The 18365-nt window shown below is 36.7% G+C and overlaps 1 protein-coding gene across 1 annotated transcript in view; it reads right to left on the bottom strand.

The window, feature by feature from the left end:
• The window catches only part of ppm1e (protein phosphatase, Mg2+/Mn2+ dependent, 1E), a 51551-nt gene extending 33408 nt beyond the window's left edge, over positions 1-18143 (bottom strand). Inside the window, exon 1 of the mRNA XM_051907871.1 lies at positions 17841-18143. Within this exon, the coding sequence (XP_051763831.1) occupies positions 17841-18022 (182 nt within the window). The 5' untranslated portion in view covers positions 18023-18143. The remainder of the gene's footprint in view (positions 1-17840) is intronic.
• Between the last annotated feature and the right edge of the window lie 222 nt (positions 18144-18365).

The raw sequence follows: 18365 nt of genomic DNA, 5'->3' as shown, positions 1-18365 counted from the left end.
GAGATAAAAAGTCGCAATTACCTTTTATGTTTTTTATTCAGTGACCGACTTCTGTACCAATTGGTACTGACATTTTAAAAAGGTGCGCTGTTGAGTGGATTCATAATCACCTCTGATTGGCCATTGTGTTCACACGCTCATCAGATATGTCTGTGATTGGCTACAATGATCAACGCGTTTGAAAGCACACGGAAGTGTTTGAATTTGAAAGCGTTTTGAAAGCGGGAGCGGGAGCGTTTGAAAGCAGGATTCTATCAGCGGACCAGTCCGTGATGATCACTGAAGCCAATCATAGACATATCCAATGAGTGCATCAACACAATGGCCAATCAGAGGTGTTTACCAATCCGCTCAAAGCCTCACATTTTTAAAATCTAAATGCCTTGGTGAGCATAAGAGACTTATTTAAAAAACATAAAAAAAATAAAATAAAATCATACCATCCCCAAACTTTTAGTTATTTGAATAATTATATGCAGTAAAACCAAATGCAAATGGATTTTTTGGTAATAATGTCAGCTTACTTCCTCTGCGAAATTGCACTGACTTATTGTCCATGCATGAACAGTGATGAAAGTCCAACATGTTGGTTCAGAATTCGATCTGTCGCTGGGCTTCGTGGTGACAAGCTGAGACCCTGAAACACACACACATACTGCAATACAAGGGCCTGGTCTGAAATGAATCTGCTGTTCCAATGCAATGAATCTTGAAACCGCGCAGGGGGCCGTTCTAGTCTGAGGGGGTGGCAAGCAGGCAGCAGAATGTCTCTCGGCAGGGGGGCGGGGGCGCTCGGCTTTGTGTACAAGCGAAGCGTTAGCCTGGAAAGTCAATAGCGGGGCCAGTGTATTAAATATGTAGATGCCAGTGGCGTCAATAATGCAGATTTTCTCAGTGGTGGCAGGAACCACTGTCATAGTACACCAAACGGCAGACACTAAGCTGTTTGACTAAAGTGGGTTTGATGGGCCAGAACTGGATCATGATGTCCACAAAATCCTATCACGTCCTGACCCAGATGTGAAGTTAAACTTTTCTTTTTTGAATTTCTTCCATCATAGAGAATGCGTTTACCTGGCTCTAGTAAATGGCTAGTTCTCCCAAAAATAAAACGTCTGTCATCATGTTGTTCTTTCTTCTGTGAAACACAAACAAAGATATTTTGAAAAATGTTTCAACTATTTTTGTCCATACAATGAAAGTCAATGGGGTCCAAAACAACCCTGGACCCAAATGACTTTTATTGTATGGACATAAACCTAACTTCTATTATAAACCTCTTCTTTTGTGCTCCACAGACAAAAGATAGTAAAATATGACAGAAATGGCATAAAATGCAACAAGCATAAGTGACCCATACCTGGACAGAAATCAAGACTACAGTCCATGGCATTGGACACATGACATTTGCTCATTTTCATTTTTTTATAGATAAAAATTCCTAAATTCCTAACAAACAGCCTAATATATGTGTCAAGTTGCTTATGTTCAGTGAGCTATCAGGGACACCGAAATATGATTTGAGCCCCTGGAGAGTCAAAACAGTCCTAAAGTTTCTCACCAAGGAGGAGTTTAACCTGAACCTGCTCTACATTTTTACAACATTTTGCTTATTATTGCATTTGCATACAGCATCCTGATTCAATAACCATATGAAGACCATCTTACAGCTATACGGATATAGCATGCTGTATACATAAACACAATATGGCAACATACTGATGTGATAGAGTTACATAACCCGACTATAGATTGGATTAGCTATCTAAAGACTGCTGGACGTAGAGACATGTAAGCTGCAAATGTGCTCTAACTTCAGCCATTGGAAACTGAAATATGTCACTCAGGGGTCTTGACATTCACTCAACTGGAACTAAGTCAATGTCATGACCCAAAACTGCAATCGATGACTTTCACAGCAATGTTACAGCAAGAATCAGGGGTTCATAAAGTATGAGCATCTGCAATTCAACAGAAAGAACCCAGCACTGACAAACCAACAGCTTAACAGAGCAGAACAACAACTGGAGGCCATAGTCACACTTTATGACACTTGAAAAGGTACAACTGGAATAATGTTCTGGTTGCATTTAGAAGATGCTGTTTCATCTTGAGGACTAACACTGGATGAAGAAGTGGCCTGGGGTTAAGTGTCTTTAAGAGTCAGTGGTGATGGCACAGAATTGTAACTAGGATCCAGGTCCTAGGTCAACAATACTTGAGATTGAACCTGCAATCTTTCCGTTATAAGCTTCTGTTGTTAACTAGGCCTGGTAACAAGGAGCGTGATTATTTGATCTAATCCAGTTCATATGAAAAAGCTGTGCACTTTGTGCAATTTGAAATACGAATAAGGGAAGTTTAAGATAATATAGAAATGCAAAGCAATACACATTATGACTTTTTTTCAAGGGCAGAAGTGTGATAGGCAAGTATAAATACACCAATGCTAACAAAAATGTAAATATAGACTACCATTCAAAAGTTAGGCGTACAAATATAAACTATGTTCAAAAAACAGTACTTTTTTTGACAGAAAGTAATTAATACTTTTATTCAGCACACATTAGATTGTTCAAAAGTGACAGTAAAGACAATTATAAGGTTACAAAAAGTTTCCATTTCAAATGAATTCTTTTCTGATGTCATGAAAATCTGTGATCCATTTTAGCGGAAGTGAGAGACTGTACGTTTTGAATGCTGCTTATATCTCCTAAATGTGAATTTTGTCATTGTTTTGTAACACACCAGATTATTTATAACCTTAAGGCTAACATATTCATACTAAAAGCTACAAATGTTGATTTCAGGGGGACTTTAAGGTGCATTGTGGGTTTTGCTTTTTTTAAATTTACATAATGGCAAATATTTTGTTTTCTTTTTTTCAAACCAGTCTGGCCTAAAATGGAAAAAGTAAAATATTTACGACGGATTACTTTTGTATTCTAGTATTTATAACAACGACAACAATAACATCAATATTATCAATACTGTATTGCTATTTCTTGGATTCGATGTGAAGCTTTTAGTCTGGAGGTCAATGTTAACCATAACTGTTTGGTTCTTCAAAATATCTTCTTTTATGTTCCACAGAAGAAAATGAATCTTAATTTTTGGGAGAACTATCCATTTAAGGTGTACATGTATCAAATTGTGCTGTAAATGTGATGTGAACCAAAAAACATTGTGAAATATACAGTCAACATGAATATGGTGTGTCTGTGAGCTGAAGAGCTCCAGATCCAGGGAAGCGGTGTAATGTAGGTCACTTTACTGCTCTGCCTCCACACAGCCCCAGTTCCACAGCCCAGGGACTATAGGTAGAAAGTAATGATCAAGGGAGAGGATACACATACACACACACCAGCACACACACCAGCACACTGTATTGGGTCATCCACTCCAGCTAGTCCAGTTTCCCTGTCCTCTACAAGGTCACCTTCAGAGGTTGCTTAATGAAACCAGCACACTTTTCTCAGGGCGGTGATCCATATACAGACTGAACAAAATGGGGTTTAACTTATAGCGACTCACCACCACCATCACTAAGTATTACAGGACAACAGGTGCATTTCATCTAGAGCTCCCCGGCCACAAAGTTCACACCAAAGATGTCAGGACTATGCTTACCAGCAAAACCATAAACCTCTGACTTGCTTAGAAAAATGTTTGAGTTCAAAAACACAACTGAATTATTTGACATTTAGACAAATCATTTATCTAGCTTTGTAATAAAACAACAACAACAAAAAACTTATCATTGCTGTATGATATTTCAGATTTGGTCCAAACATGTTTAAAAAAATGCTGCAACAATACAGCCACAAAACGAAACTCAACTCAAAGTTCAATAACATCAAGTGTTTGCAGGTCTGGACAAAACCTGAAGTAAAACAGCTAGAGGGAAAATTGCAACTACAGGAGAGAAGGGAAGGCAAAAGAGGAAAAAGGCAGGGCAGGAAAAAGAGAAGAAGAGAGAAACTAATTTTTCAGAGCCAGATTGGAGACATCAAGTGTCAGGATTAAGAGAGATTAAATGTGCCTACAGTTTCTGGCATTCTGATTGACAAAAGAGGCATTTAAAAAAGCAATTTTAAGACTGCATCTCAGCACAAAACAAACTCCTTAAACATTCTTTACATAAGTTAAAGTTTAAGCAAAACAACAAATTATACTTTAAAATATCAGCAAAGTCACTGAATACATCATTTTTATTGTTAACTAAACTAGAACTAAAACTATTAAAAAAAAACTTAAACAAAAATTAGAAATGTTACCTTAGCAACTAACTGAAATAAAATAAGTTGAAGTACTTTAAAAATTATTAAAATGAAAATTATTAAAATTAAAAGCTAAATGACAATAAAAATGACAAAAGCACGTAACAAAATTACTAAAACCTAAACTAAAATTAAAACAAAAACTGAAAATGTAAAAAAAATAAAATGTTTTTATTAAATACTATATATAATAATAATAATAATACTAAAATAACACTGATAACCTACATTTACTTTTTACTTTTCATCTACTTCATCTACTTTTTACGCCTCATCTACTTTAACAGAAAATTTGGAGCTTAGAAAACACTTGATATGTTTAAATTTAAAGTTTTATAATCACAAAGTATCACTGTATAATCAAGACCTCCAAAATAAACAACAGGCCAACTGCGAGATTTGGATTTTAATGTTGAATACTAACATGTGTATACACACATATGCATAAAGCTCTCAGAAGAGGCTTTCAGGCTCTTTGTTTCAGAAAACAAAAGGAAATAAAATAAATCTTACTGAAAATAAATCTGACTAATTCTGTCAATTAAAAATGCTTTTGTGTTGCTTTTTCTAATTATCAAAATTATTTAACTATAAATTATAAACTATATAATATTATATCATTTGTCCTATATCAAGTTTAATGATCTGTACCTTCTCTAACATCGTCTATTTTAAAATCACTGTAACGGACAGCCTTGAGTGGCTCATTCTATAGAGAAGCATCTGCTAATGACTAGCACTAATCTGGACATTGTGTGCATGAATCCCACTTTTGACCCCAACGATATTGCAATGGGAAATCCAGACCCTGTAGATCTTAAAGAGTGCTAAATGAACAGTGTCTCCACTGACTGAATAAACGAAGCTCTTTATTGCAGAAACTGATCTGAAGAAAGACTGAGGGGTGCAGTGGGGACCCTGTGCTATGAACAGTGTCAAGAAGGCCGGTGACACTGGTGGAAGGGCAAGAGCCACAGTGCTGGGGCAGCCCTTAGTAATCCCAGCACAGCCTGATGATTAAGGGATTACCACAGCAAGTAGTTTTCCATCCCAGGAGAGCCCTACTCAGGACTGGTCAGCACTATATAGAGAGGAAGAATGAGAAAGTGGAAGAGAGAAAGAGAGAGAGGTGAGAGGAACCAACTGAAGGGTAAAGATCAAAATCTGTCTTTCGGCATGAGAAACAAAGGAAAAGGCATGTCGGTGGGTTGGGTTGACTTGACTCTGATGATGTTTTAGGGGGTGTTTATATGAAAACAGCTAGACAGAGGGCAACAAAATGAAACAGAATTCAGAGGTCTTGAGGCACGTTTTAAAAATGTGACACTCATGATGAGATGCCAAAACACTAAAAATTAAAACAGTTTATAAGTGAATTTAAGCATTACAACATTATAATGTGCAGAATAGAAGATTAAAGAAAAATGATCTACATTTTAATAGGAGTAAACATTTAAATATCTAAATACTGACCAGTAAATGTCCAACATTAGCCAATAATTAATTTTTTTTTTTTTTTTTTGCTGATATATCATTCATCCCTAAAACCTAAAATAAATATATATAGTATAGTATTTGTAGTATATCTATATATAATATTATATCAAGGATACAGTAATATTATATTTTATGATAAAAAATAGTGTCAACTGAGTGGCGCAGTCTGTTAAGACACCTGCCCTTTCAGGTTGTGGGTTTGAATCCTGTTTGGCACATGAGGTACTGTGGCCAGAAATGTTGCAAAAAGTTGCATCTGTTCCAGACATTGATTCTTTCTAAGAATTATCTGATCTGAACTTATTAATTATAACATGCAGTGCAATTTTTGTCTTCACAGTGGCGCAACGAGGTGAGTGACAGGCACCTGACCCAGAGATTGTGGGTTCGAGTCTCATGGTACAACTTTATTGGGGCAGTTGTGGCCTAATGGTTAGAGAGTCAGGCTGGTATCGCGAAGGTTGCGGGTGCTGAGGGTGACTGAGGTGCCCTTGAGCAAGGTACCTAACCCCCAATCGCTGCCCGGCGCCACAGCAAAATGGCTGCCCACTGCTCTGGGTGTGCGTGTGCACAGTTTGCAGTGTGTGTGTTCACTACTCACTACTCCTAATGTGTGTACACTAAATGGATGGGTTAAATGCAGAGGAAAAATTCTGAGTATGGGTTACCATACTTTGCCTTAACGTCACTTTCACTTTCAATAAATGACTGATATTATGAATTTATACTACTTGGTTAATAAAAATATTAAAGTACACCAAAACTTAAAATATTTTAAGTGAATTTAGGCATCAGAATATAATGTACAGAATGAAAGATTTTATGCACAAACACACAAAGTTCTGCTATAGTCACTTGTGCACAGCAACTAATGCCAAAACATGCTCTTAAAGGGAAAGCAATCTTTAAAAGATTTTAAAGCTCTTAAAGGGTTAAACTTTTGTATGATAAGGTACACTATGTAACATTTTTTGTTCAAAATTAGTCAATACATCATCAATTCTTCTTCCAAAACTTGTTTCTGTCTTACTCTCATTCACTATAGTAAGCCTATTATAAGTGTGTATATTTTAGACCTGACAGGGTGGTTCTCAGGTGAAATTGTGTACATACGTCATATTTGTAAATAGAGAAAAGTTGCTCTGGCTAATTTGATTTGTGTATGGTGTGGAAGTGGCATAGTTTAGTTGTCACAATGAGCGAGAAAAGTTGACATGGTGAAGCACACTAAATCTCGAACCTCCAGAGAACCACCTTTTCTAAAAAAACACAGAATGGAGGAGGGTCTGCTGGCAAAAAGAGAATGCGACAGCTCGTAATAAAACAAGAATCAACATTGGCTTGGCTTTTCAAGGTGTACCTTTAAGTTAGTGCTATATGATGGCAAAATGGCAGAAACAATTAAATATTCTATATTGGTCAATAGCAATACATTCAAAATAAAAAAATAAGATAATATATGCAAGCTGCTGATACAGGTGCTGGTCATATAATTAGAATATCATCAAAAAGTTGATTTATTTCATTAATTCCATTCAAAAAGTGAAACTTGTATATTATATTCATTCATCACACACAGACTGATATATTTCAAATGTTTATTTCTTTTAATTTTGATGATTATAACTGACAACTAAGGAAAATCCCAAATTCAGTATCTCAGAAAATTAGAATATTGTGAAAAGGCTCAATATTGAAGACACCTGGTGCCACACTCTAATCAGCTAATTAACTCAAAACACCTGCAAAGGTCTTTAAATGGTCTCTCAGTCTAGTTCTGTAGGCTACACAATCATGGGGAAGACTGCTGACTTGACAGTTGTCCAAAAGACGACCATTGACACCCTGTACAAGGAGGGCAAGACACAAAAGGTCATTGCAAAAGAGGCTGGCTGTTCACAGAGCTCTGTGTCTAAGCACATTAATAGAGAGGCGAAGGGAAGGAAAAGATGTGGTAGAAAAAAAGTGTACAAGCAATAGGGATAACCGCACCCTGGAGAGGATTGTGAAAAAAAAACCCATTCAAAAATGTGGGGGAGATTCACAAAGAGTGGACTGCAGCTGGAGTCAGTGCTTCAAGAACCACTACACACAGACGTATGCAAGACATGGGTTTCAGCTGTCGCATTCCTTGTGTCAAGCCACTCTTGAACAACAGACAGCGTCAGAAGCGTCTCGCCTGGGCTAAAGACAAAAAGGACTGGACTGCTGCTGAGTGGTTCCATAGGGATTTTGCATTTCCTTTGGAAATCATGGTCCCAGAGTCTGGAGGAAGAGAGGAGAGGCACACAATCCACGTTGCTTGAGGTCCAGTGTAAAGTTTCCACAGTCAGTGATGGTTTGGGGTGCCATGTCATCTGCTGGTGTTGGTCAACTGTGTTTTCTGAGGTCCACGGTCAACGCAGCTGTATACCAGGAAGTTTTAGAGCACTTCATGCTTCCTGCTGCTGACCAACTTTATGGAGATGCAGATTTCATTTTCCAACAGGACTTGGCACCTGCACACAGTGCCAAAGCTACCAGTACCTGGTTTAAGGACCATGCTATCCCTGTTCTTAATTGGCCAGCAAACTCACCTGACCTTAACCCCATAGAAAATCTATGGGGTATTGTGAAGAGGAAGATGCGATATGCCAGACCCAACAATGCAGAAGAGCTGAAGGCCACTATCAGAGCAACCTGGGCTCTTATAACACCTGAGCAGTGCCACAGACTGATCGACTCCATGCCACGCCACATTGCTGCAGTAATTCAGGCAAAAGGAGCCCCAACTAAGTATTGAGTGCTGTACATGCTCATACTTTTCATGTTCATACTTTTCAGTTGGCCAAGATTTCTAAAAATCCTTTCTTTGTATTGGTCTTAAGTAATATTCTAATTTTCTGAGATACTGAATTTGGGATTTTCCTTAGTTGTCAGTTATAATCATCAAAATTAAAAGAAATAAACATTTGAAATATATCAGTCTGTGTGTAATGAATGAATATAATATACAAGTTTCACTTTTTGAATGGAATTAGTGAAATAAATCAACTTTTTGATGATATTCTAATTATATGACCAGCACCTGTATATATTATCCACCTTTAGACTTTTCTGAGAGATTTCAGTTAATATCAGCACACTAATCAAACCATATGTATATTATAAAACAGAAAAAAATCTAGGCCTATATGTCACTAAACAACTAGTCATTTGTCAGACAGCTAGTTGACCATTGCACATCCTTAAATGTACTATATAACAAACTTAACATGAAAAATTACTGGAAAGAACATAACAACACACTGATTCTTCCAAATGCCATACCTGATTAAGGGTTTCAAAGCTTTGGTATTTCAAACACACTACTCTTCTTAAAGGGTGAACTTTGCCTTTTGAAAGTGCAGCGAACTGCACGGCACACCTGAGCGCGCCAGCACCAAACAGAATGAAAACCAGCCCCCGTCCAACCCACTCAGCTTAATTGCTCTGCGACTGCAGAGAAGCGGGGAATCAATCATATTTCCATTCAATTAGCCAGCCAGCAGTTTGAGAGGAGGTGATGGACCTCTTTTAAACAAATGAAAAACAGGCAGGAAGATACAACCTTGGAGGACCTGTGAGGGAGACACTGCTGGCAGCTCTACGGTCAGCAGAATGTTGCACAACGGCGCTTGCGTTTTTGTGGTCTAAGGTTTACGTAACCTGGCACAGGTGCTTTTTTGTTTGTGATGGATGAACGAAAGCTTGTTGACAAGAAAAATCCAAGAAAACACACGTATTATAGCGCATTACACTAACCCCAATCCAGAAAGACATTTCAGTGGCAGATGTGAAATGACATGCACTTTTAAGTCAATATGAAACCAAATCTTATTTACTTTCTTCAAAAACATATGCCTGATCTTATAGAGTGCTGCAGCGATTATGTATTTTTGTAGGCCAACCCGGAAGTTAGCATCACACTAGTTACCTAAACAAAAACCCAATAAGATTTTTCTATAGGCTTTTGATTATTGCAAAAAAATAAGTTCTGTGATCAACAAAAATTGATGATACACTTTCACTGTAAAGATTTGGAATAACTGTTCTTCTGCAGCTCCTATAAGTTACGGGGTACCTCAGGGCTCTATTTTAGGGCCGTTGCTTTTTTTCTCTATACATGATTCCACTGGGCTCTATATTTAATAAATTAGGCATTTCATATCATAATTAAGCTGATTACATGCAGTTGTACCTGCCTTTCAAAGCAGGAAATAATGCAGCTGAAAATTCTTTGCTGTATTGCCTTGAGGAGGTGAAATGTTGGATGAACTCAAATTTTTTATTGTTAAATGATAAAAAGACTGAAATTTCATGTTGACTTTGAAACAAGTCCATGGTATCTTTTGTGTTCAAAATGCTTATAGCTTACAATTTTATGTACACAAAATAATTTAAACAAAATAAATTAATTGAATACTTCAATTCCGTTCATACAAAACATGTTCTTGCGCTATTTTTCATTTATATACACATGCAGATGGACATCTCTGGCACATTCGTACACTGTCTCCTTTGAGATAGAGCACCCTGATCTCTGAACAGTGAAAAAAAGACAAGACAATCTGGTCTTTGGCTCTCTCTTATCCACTCCTGACCTCCCAAGAGGCACATTTAGAGAAAAACGAAAAAGAGAGAAGACCTTAAGCCGAGTCCTAATTAATATCTGGCCCAGAAAACATCATTCACGGAAGTGCAAATAACGGATATGGATGCCAGTGGTGGTTTATAAGTAATGACTTGTGAATCCTTGAGGAGCATCTCTCTCCCTCTCTCTCTCTCTCTTATTGGCCACTGCTGTCAGCCTTGTTTGTCCCAGTGCAGTTCTAAATTTGTCCATATAGACTGTCGAAGCGGAGGCCAGTTCATTCTGCCGTCAGCTGAAATGAAAACAAGCTGAGGGGAGCCACACTCGCTTCTCTTAACTGTCAGGTCTGATCACAGTGGAGATGAACACACAGTCATAGAGGCCTAGGGGAGGCAATGAGCTGGATTGATTTATTGATCAAATATTCCTCACTGTGTTTTGTGGTTTCAGCTGCAAGCTATAACTCAGAAAATGAAATTCAATTACAGGGAATAGGAGAGCCGCAGGGGTTTAAAAACATTGCAAGGATCTGATGGTATTCTGAGCACTTCAGAGCATGCAAAGGACAAGTAAGGTACTCTACATACTTTGCTTGGCTAATGCATTTAACGTGATTCTTGCATTACTGATCAAAAAGTGTGCAACCATTTTGTTTTTGAACTATTTTAAACCTGACAGAGTCCTAAAATTGCTGATGTCAATCTGCAAACCTAGATAAATATTAGGGGTGTAATGGTTCAAATTACAATACTCATGGTTTGGTTTTTACCACGGTTTTAGGGTCACGGTTTCAGTATGGTTTGGTATGTGCTATGTTCAAGGAAAAAAAGAACTACTGTCAAATAAAATAAAGAAAATAAGAACAAATAATCAAACTACAAGCAACAGCACAAATAAATAAGTTTTTTTAGCGCTTTGAGTTTGAGAAAAGCTCAATATAAATAAAATGCATCATCATCAAACAATGCTTTTCAGGTTATTTAGGTATCTAACAGTAGTTTTCAGGTACAGAAATTGAATAAAGTAATCAAATGTAAAATAACATTGTAAATAATCTTCACTGTATAAATTAAATAAAGATTAATCATTATTAAAATTACAAAAGCTATTCCGTCAAGAGCAGTGAGTGATTTCCTTGTCTTTTGTTGTTTGATTAACATTAAAAACACAGACAGCAGGAATATTAGGCTGCTGTCCCTTTAAGACATAATGCACAGATTTAACATACTGATACTGTACACATGCGTTGTCTTTCTCGACTGCTTACGTTCACTTAAGACATACCAACCTACTATGTTTCCTAGGATACTTGCCAAGACGGGCATGTTGGCATAATTTTTGTGTGAATTTGTCCGCTCAAACGCAAGACTTGAAAGAGAATGCAGTATTTGCACGTTGGCTTTCCGTGCGCGTCTCTTTCGCGTCTTCTGGCTCTTGAATGTTTAAATTGGCCAGGCTTAAATGAGTTTAGTTTAAACACAGACAGCAATGTGTGCTGTTCAAGTCTCGCCTGTGCTTGCGCGCTATCAACACCCAGGTGATGACGGCGTAAATGACTGGTCATGTTCGAGCATATGGCCCTCATGACTGTTTTGTCCATGTTTTTTGGTCATTGCTGTTGTAACGTATTGGGAAGCCAGAATGCGTATCCATCGACAGAAACATACATTAGTGAACTCTGTCTTTCTGGTTTATGCGTTATTATTTTCAACAAACTATATTGTAGATGCGTCGCCAGATTTAAGATGAACCGCGGTGCAAGTGTGTGCTGAACCATGGGTTGAGAACGGTACGGTTCGATTTTTTACCGAGAACCTTTACACCCCTAATGAATGTGTTAAAAATCACTTCAATTACTAATTCATTTGGGGGGTTTTCCCCACAAAATACTAATTAGAGATGCACCTATATTAAAATTCTGGCTGAAACCAATAAGTGATTATTTTCTAGTTATAACTGAATTACAAGTGCCCAATATTACAACTCAATTCTATTTTGTCTAAATAAATGTCATTTACTTATAAATGCCGATTACTTATTAAATTAAAAATAAAAATAAAATCAATCATTTTAAATGCTACAAGTGAATTTAGGCATCACAACATTTTAAAGCTTTATTTTACAATGTTATTATTAGCATTTTTAAAAATTAACTTTAAGTGAGTGTTAGCTTTAATATCAATGTAAAAATAGGGGAAATGAGCATGAACAAATAAATATGCAATATCAACCGACACAGATAAATTGAAAAAGTTTTATATAAATTTTATATTTTATATATTATATATAAATAGTTCTTGATAACCAATATATTATGCATCCCTAATAGTAATATATGTGATTAATATGATTAATTAAGCAGCATATCGTATAAGTATTTTGATTAAAATTGTAAAAAGATTGACAGTTCTAATAATACATAAATAAATCAAAATAAAATAAAATAAAATACATAATCTATAGAATTGTAAATATGACTTTATTTGTACAATTACTTTTTACAAATATTTCTTTAGACAGCACACAATAGGAACTGGTTTTGAGCCTGAAATAAATCTAAATCTGATTATAGCTCTACAAAAGAAAGTCTGTATGTGATCGGAGCGGGAGGGGGTTGGGTGAACGGGCTACGCCGATCATCTGAAGCGCAGCTGCTGTCAGTGTGTGCCTGAAGAGGAACCATACTCTAATGCCATGCCAAGGGTGCCCATGGCCACACTGACCCAGATGAAAAATAGCATCCTTTCATCTAGACAGCACCTGGCCACAGATACATTGTCTGCTCTAATGCAAACAATACCCTGAGACACATCTATTTGTTTTGCTTAATTGTCGGATCAATGTTGTCATGATCAGACATCAGAGGACAAGTCATCTGTGATGCTGATCAAACACCGAAAAATGAAGAATCCATGAGAGGACAGTAGTTTAAAGGGACAGTTCACCCAAAAATAAGTTGTACCGAATAGAACATTTGTAAATAAACATTTTTCAATTCTAGAAACTAGATTATAATGTGGTTTATGATCACATTTGTGTGTATATCCCTAAAAAATACAATGTGATTACATTTTTACATTTAAAACCTTCTATTCTTCGAAATATCCAATCCTAAATCATCAAAAATGAACCCGAAACCTGATCTACACACGACATAAAGGGAAACTCCTGCCATCACAGATGAGTGAACACCGCATGTGATGCTACAACATGCAAATCCTTCCCTCTGCAACAGATATTTCCTCCATCATTGATTCTATCATGACACAGCTGTGTGGTGTAGTGTGCCATTTTTTTCATCACCATAGGCGCTCCCTTGGGCTCTGTGTGTGTTGATGTGTTGCACGTCTGTTGTGCGTGGGCACGCATATTATGTGTGAGTTTTGTGTACCTCTGTATGCGTGTGGTTTACAGCTGCGAGAGACGGGGGTTTAATGAGCTTTAGAGAGCGTTCCTCCATCCATTAGTGTCTATCAGGACTCCCCATGGGCTTGGAGGGCCTGCTCACCACAGGAGGAGGAAACAACCTCCCTCCCAACCTCCATTTTTAGCCACACATTTGCCACACATCCCCATTTATCAGAGCACAACAACTAAACCAGACTGTGCTAGATAACATCACTGAAGGTTTACTGTCAACCAAAATAGAATGGGTATTCCTGTTCGACTTGATTTTGAATTTAGAGAGAGATCATTAGCATAAAAACGCTTTATATTACTTAAAATACTAGGATTATGAATTTCACCATTCAGATATGTGGGTGGGTCACAAGGATTGTCATGAAAAGAAGGGAAAAACTATTCAAAATGTAATAATAATATGCAACTAACCTTATAATTGTGCATTTAGAATAGCAAAATAAATGTTAAAATACTTTAAAATAAAACATAAAATATTTTTAAGTATTCTCAAATTAGTTGTTGATGTTAAAGTATGTGCAACCAATTAAACTAATATTTTGGCAAAAATTCATGTAACTTAGAAACACAATGCCAACATGGAGCGGTTGCAAGATAAAATAAAATAAAATAAAATAAAATAAAATAAAATAAAATAAAATAAAATAAAATAAAATAAAATAAAATAAAATAAAATAAAATAAAATAAAATAAAATAAAATAAAAAAATAAAATAAAATAAAATTGATATTCATGTCAATTAGAATGCCAACATGAAGCAGTTGCAAGGATAAAATAAAATAAAATAAAATAAAATAAAATAAAATAAAATAAAATAAAATAAAATAAAATAAAATACAATAGACATTCATGTCAGTTACAATGCCAACATGGAGGGGATGCAAAATAAAATAAAATAAATAAAGTAAAATAAGACAAAACAAAACAAAAATAAAATAAAACAATTCTGACATTCATGTCAGTTAGAATGCCAACATTGAGTGGTTGTAAAATAATAAAATAAAATAAAACTGCCTACATTATGTACAACATAAAATCTAGGTGCTGAAGCAAAACCATGAAAGAACACTATATTACAATACTGGACCATCAAGAAGAAAAGTAAAAGCACAAGCTAAACCATTGCTGTCGTTAACATAAATCATACAGCATTGAGGACCCCACCAGCTCATCACGATGTATTAAAATAAGAAATGCCATGATGATATACTTATGTGCAGAGGTCTGTCTGAGTCACTGTTTCTCTATTGATTGGCTCTTATTAAATGATACCCTGCATTCTTCCCCAGTCAGACATGTCACGCCACTGGTGGGTTGTCACCATCATTTGGAGCACTGGATTTGTAACGAAGCTTATTCACAGTGCTGTCACCGACCTCCCTCTACCAATTTTTGCTTCTCTTCTTCCCCTACTTCTCCTTTTCACACATACACACACAGCCACCCTGTCCCCGCACTCTAGAGAGAACAGAACAAAGGGGATCTCCACTTTTCTCTCAGGACTATTATTAGATCTTCAACCTAGCGACAAAATAATCACACGTTCAGATGAATCACCACACAGGCAGAAGCTTTAGTCCTGAAGTATGTGAGGCGAGCAAGCCTAGATAAACTTATGTGGCTAAATAGAAGAAGATGCATTATTTAGGGATATAAATCCATGTTTAGATTTGAAATAAATGCATATAAACCACTCTGACTATAAAACAATTATGCATTCCAGTGCCAAATGGTTAAATCAATCTATGTCAAGTTAAGGTCATTCAACTTAGCTCCCTGTCAGAAAAACGGTAAACACCCATCAACCTCAGGCAAAATGACCATATAACACTCTCCTGAGGATCAGATATTAGTCAGGGTCAGTAACCTAAAATAAACATTGACATCTGAGTATCCAAACAGACATTGCTGCATTGAGCGCTGTAAAAATCTGAATGTGTAAATACTAAATAGCTCTGTGATTCCCCAGAAAGACTGTATTTGTGTGTGTGTTTGTTTGTGCGAGAGCAAAAGGGATTCTCCACAGCAGGCCATGGCAACCTGCTGCTGACATTTGAATGAAATTCAAACACAGAAAACAATAACCTCTTTGTGGGGGGTCAAAGGTCAAATTTTAGGAATCAGTAATAGAAAATTCCATATTGATTTGACAACTAATCTGAATATTCACATTTTATTCCTTGTCTAATAACACACAGATTATAAATGATGTCTAATAACATTAAAAACATTCTTATTATCAATGTCAAATGATATAATATTTAAATTATAATCAATGCCTAATAATATACAGATTTTAATCCATCTCCAGTAATATTCAGATTAAAACCAATGTCCAATAATATTCAGAAAACTCAGATAATAATCAGCGTTGATTAATATTCAGGCTATTTAAATAATAAATCAATGTTTAGTAATTCTCTGAATATTCTTATTATCAATGTCGAATAAGATTCTGAATATTTAGATTATAACCAATCTCCAATAATATTCAGAGTATTCCGATTATAATCCATGTCTAATAATATTCAGACCATTCAAATTATAATCAGTCTAATATTTCTTAGAATATTCAAAGAATCAATGTCAAATAATATTCAGAATATTCTACTTATAATCAATGTCTAATAATATTCATAATATTCTGATTACAAGCATGTCTGTAATGGTTACGGCCATTAAATAATCTACAACTCACAAGCCAAAAAAGGAACCATGTGCTATATATGTAAAATATACTACATTATAGCCACAAAATGGATGCAGATAGCCTAAATATGAAACGTGAAACTAAAAATAAATCAATATAGCACAGTTGAAAACACCTGACTCATGAAAATGTTCTATCTGGGCATTTGCGCACTCATTTATCTCCAGATCCATTAGATGTGTATGAGTATTTCATGCTCATAAAGGTTCTGCTGGGTTTGAATGGGCTATTTATAGCAAGCCAATGACGTAGTTTATCAAACGTAACCCCTTCCCACAGTTCTCGCCCAGAATTCAAAACACCGCGATATCATACTGCTCGCTACACTACACTAGGCTGTTCACATTTGAATGTATATGAAGATGTAGACAGGTGTGTCTCGGCATATGGCGATGGCGCACACAACTGCCGACATCTTGAGAGAAAAAGGTAACCGTGTTGCATGAAACATGCATGGAATCAAACCCAGTCATGCTCAGTTATCTCGTCGTCCAGCGCTTGATACTGGCGACATGGATGCTGTATGCTTACTCAGATTACAAACTGATAAGCGTGCGATCATCTCAGATGAATATCGTTAACAACTGATCAATAAGAAAAGGGTACCGTCAAAATGATTATGACGGAGCCCTACGCAAAATACGGAGAATACAGGTGCTCGTACCCCTTCAGAGGATTAAAGACATGAGTAAAGGGGGTCACTGGAGAACGGAGGGTGTAGCCTATTCAGAAAAATGGACTACAAATATCTGCTTGCATTTGTACTATAGTATGAACGCATTAAAATACATTTTTAAAAAAAAGTATTTTTTTATATCAGAATGGCTTTAACAGCTGTCATACTTTTCCCTATATATCTGTTATTGATATCATTGTTATAATATCAATAATTATATATTAAAATCTGACAATATAATAATAACGATTATTAATACTATTCAAATTACTGGCACACCGGTAAACATATAGTAGCCTGACGCATGAACTATGACAGTTTGGAAAAGCTCATATTTTAGTCTTTAATGTGTCCAGACTAAAACTTTACCTACGAAACATTTAGATCTAGAACAGTGTGAAACTGTGAAGTTCCCTACAGTAATAACATCCGACATTGTGCTTCAGTTATTAAGATATGTTGACAATAACTGACACACACAATAACTGTGCAGGTCACTTCCATGCAATTTGAGCACGGGACCAGAAATTAGTTTCCTTTTGTCCTTCGCCCTCCTATATTTATTCTTACGCTCTCTAATGTTGTAAACTCAACATACGCATAGTAAGTGAAGAAATGAAGCGAGGCGGCGCATCGGTACTTAACTATTTACACAGGTGCTGGAGACACAGGTCGAGGCATTCCCCTTCCACTTCGTCCTCCGAGATGAGGTCCGACAAGGGGCGCATAGGTAGAGGTACGTCCTCTTGGAGAGGTGGCCTCATCTCCCGCAGGAAGAGCTCCAAGAACCTCTTGTAGGTTTTCTCCTCGTTGGCAGAGCCGGCCATCGCTTCTCATTCCTGGATAGACCAGAGACAGCTGGAGCCGGGCAAGAAGTCTACACTACTTTGAATCAGAGGCTGAAGCGGCTCTGTAGTCGCGCGAGTTGGGGAGGGCACGCGCGCGTGAACAGAGAGGGAGTCACACAACAGACCGACGTGACGCCACAAGGGGCGGGGTATAATGGAGATGAGGGGGGCGAATTAACCTTTCCATTAACCAATTTAATTCCATATTTGTGACGAAAATGAACTTTTACATTAAAGGGTCTAGAGTATTTTAGATTGAACGTTTTATTGACCTGGCGTGAATCACGTGACCCGAGCGGTTTCATTCCAGTTGGCTCTTCTG

This window comes from Ctenopharyngodon idella, chromosome 10, assembly GCF_019924925.1.
Source record: "Ctenopharyngodon idella isolate HZGC_01 chromosome 10, HZGC01, whole genome shotgun sequence".
Classification (NCBI taxonomy): domain Eukaryota; kingdom Metazoa; phylum Chordata; class Actinopteri; order Cypriniformes; family Xenocyprididae; genus Ctenopharyngodon; species Ctenopharyngodon idella.
The sequence above is the reverse complement of the archived record's forward strand: the minus strand, read 5'-3'. Positions and strand labels throughout refer to the sequence as shown.